The 2863-nt window shown below is 34.3% G+C and overlaps 1 protein-coding gene across 1 annotated transcript; it reads right to left on the bottom strand.

Moving 5' to 3' along the window:
* Positions 1-751: 751 nt before the first annotated feature.
* LOC129236483 (uncharacterized) lies at positions 752-1244 on the bottom strand. Its single transcript, XM_054870911.1, has 2 exons — positions 1218-1244; positions 752-1162 (listed from the first exon to the last, which is right to left on the bottom strand). The coding sequence occupies exons 1-2, from the start codon at positions 1237-1239 to the stop codon at positions 807-809; spliced, it is 378 nt and encodes a 125-aa protein (XP_054726886.1). The 5' UTR covers positions 1240-1244; the 3' UTR covers positions 752-806.
* Between the last annotated feature and the right edge of the window lie 1619 nt (positions 1245-2863).

The raw sequence follows: 2863 nt of genomic DNA on the forward strand, positions 1-2863 counted from the left end.
CATACATTTTAGCATTTTCATTGTGGAAATTATGAAACCCCAAATTGTATACATACATGTTGCGCTTATAATAAGCTACCGAAACAGAAAGTTTTGGATACGCAAGTGCTTTCTGTAGATCAAATGTGAAACCGTAATATTCACTCGGGTTATCTTTTGCTTTTTGTATGTCATCTGTTAAACTTTTTCTGGCCTGTTCGGCACTGATAAGATGTGAATCACGAATTTCCATAAGATGCAACTTCTCGTCTTCGTTACTGGATGCTTCTATTTTTAGTTTTAGTGAATCACACTTTTGGCAAGTGTCTTTACGAGGAGTATGAAAATTTAAGTTGAACTCCGTATTGAAAATTTTCCTGTAAGTCCACTCCTTCACACGTGATATATTATTTTCATCACATTTTTTCACATACAGGTCATACATTTTTCGGATGTCTAAGTCAGCACTTAAATACTTTCGAACTGAAGTGTGATGTGATCTCGTGTAATGGCTCTCACATGCTGGAAAACTCAGAATATGTTCTCGTACCACTTTAATTTTATCTTCATCTGTTTTTCTAGATGAACCAAGCATTTTGCCACGTAAATCCATTCCAGGTGATTTGGTATTTAAGGCACCGTTTAATCTTCCGTAAGATATTTTAAAAGTATCCAAAAAAAAAGTTCTACAAATGGAAACTTCTGAATTCCGTAAATTTATATGATACTTATAACTACATTTTCTCATATATCCTTCTTCATTTCTGGGTCGTCTTTGCTTTATTGATAGTTTTCGAACCAAACCGTGCAGAAACAAATTCTGTTTTTCAAAACTTGCTAATTTCCAAAAAAAAATCAAAATTTGCTTTCCTATCTTCATATCCAATTGCATTTATACATTGTTTGAAACAACGGCAATCTTTATGTTCGAAAAGTTTACCACTCACAAGCTTAGACTTTTTTGTTTCATATTCCTCTCCACTATTTCTCTTCATTTTTCTTATATTTTGTGCATAATTAAGTTGATTTCGGCTCCTCTTTCTTGATTTCATGTTGATTTCTTCCATTTGTAGGGGTTCCGAATTCACTTTCACAGTATCAGTTGATTCATCTGAAGACGATATTGCTCTTATTCGTTTCCATTTCTTGGGAGCATTACTTAAACTTCTTCGCAGTACAATGTCTACAATTAACTATAAATAGTACGTTTTTACATTTAAATGATTACTTGATCATACCTGAATCGTTATCTGAAGGCATTACAAAATTATTATTTATTTTCCAAAATTTCTCAACGAACTGACTTAGTCGACTATCAAAATGAACAGTTTCCGTATTTTGTTTAACAACCAAAAAATACACTCAATTTTACGAGTTAATTTTCATGGCATACTGCTAATCTCTTCAGATTATGTTAGTTCATTAGGATTAGATAACAAGTAGCTGATAAACTCGATTTTTAAAAATTTTGACTTAGTCGACTTTCAAAATCAAGGGCTCAATTACTGAATTTTTCGTTTTAAAAAGTTAAGTAATGATCTTTTATTATTAAATCAGAACAAATAAAAGGAATTAGTGATGCAAAAATGCATATTTAGTAATAATTTGTTGCATCAGCAATCCTCTGGGGCATGCTGCGTACAAGCGTTGCACATTCGGCTAAAATTATGGCACTCCACTCATGAATTAAGGCTGAACACTTTAAAATAATATTCTTAAACGAAAAAGTAAACCAGCACATTGAATAAAATATAAATACGAGTAATACGAGAATGCCAGAATATGAGTAATCCAGATATCAGAAATCAGATATCATTTGAAATATCTGAATAGTAGAAAAATATCAGACCTCGGTCTAATTAATGGTAAAATTCTAAAGTAACTACCTGATGCAGCAATTAGATACATACAACAAATATTCAACAGCATATTAAAGACACAATGTTTCCAACGCCGCTGGAAAGTTGCACAATTGCGATAATCCCCAAACCAAGTAACTTCTGCTCAAATATGAACGAGACGTTATCAATAAAACGGTCCGCGGATGACATATGGCAAAAATAAATTTTTTGTTTTTTGGTAGGACTGTTATAAGCTTACATGGCAAATTTCAGCGTGATATGTCTCGTAGTTTGTTTTCTGTGCTACTGTAAACAAGTCAAGCTCGAGTGTGTTCTTCGAATTCTCTTTTATGACTTCAATTGTGTCAAAATGTTTTCCACGGAGCGGCAACTTGAGCTTGGGAAACAGGAAAAAGTCACATGGAGCCATATCAGGCGAATACGGTGCTTGCGGAACGATATTAACATTATTTTTGTTCAAATAATCGCGAACAAGACGTGATGTGTGAGCTGGTGCATTATCGTGATGCAAGAACCATGACTTGTGGTCCCACAATTCCTTCCTTTTAAGACGAATGTTCTCGCGCAACTGCTTTAAAACGTCTAAATAATATTCAGCATTAACCGATCGGCCTTGCGGAATGAACTCCGAGTGCACCACACCTTCGTAATCGAAAAAAACAGTCAGCATAACCTTAATTTTTGAGCGACTTTGGCGTAGTTTTTTGGGTTGATGTACGGCCCTCTTTGAACGATTTGTACCACTGGAAAACACGTGCACGCGATAGAGCAGAGTCCCCATAGGTTGTCTGCAACATTTTTAAGGAGTCTGAAGCCGAAATTTTGTTGGAATAACAAAATTTCAAACAAATTCTTTGTTCAACTTGAATTTCCCTCGTTAAATTCGAAGAATACACTCGAGCTTGACTTGTTTACAGTAGCACAGAAAACAAACTATGTGACATATCAACTGTGCAGCAAGTCTACAGAGTTATAAAGAAAATATTTGATGATATGGATAATAGAAGTTTCTGTAACTTCAA

This window comes from Anastrepha obliqua, chromosome 1 (assembly GCF_027943255.1).
Source record: "Anastrepha obliqua isolate idAnaObli1 chromosome 1, idAnaObli1_1.0, whole genome shotgun sequence".
Classification (NCBI taxonomy): domain Eukaryota; kingdom Metazoa; phylum Arthropoda; class Insecta; order Diptera; family Tephritidae; genus Anastrepha; species Anastrepha obliqua.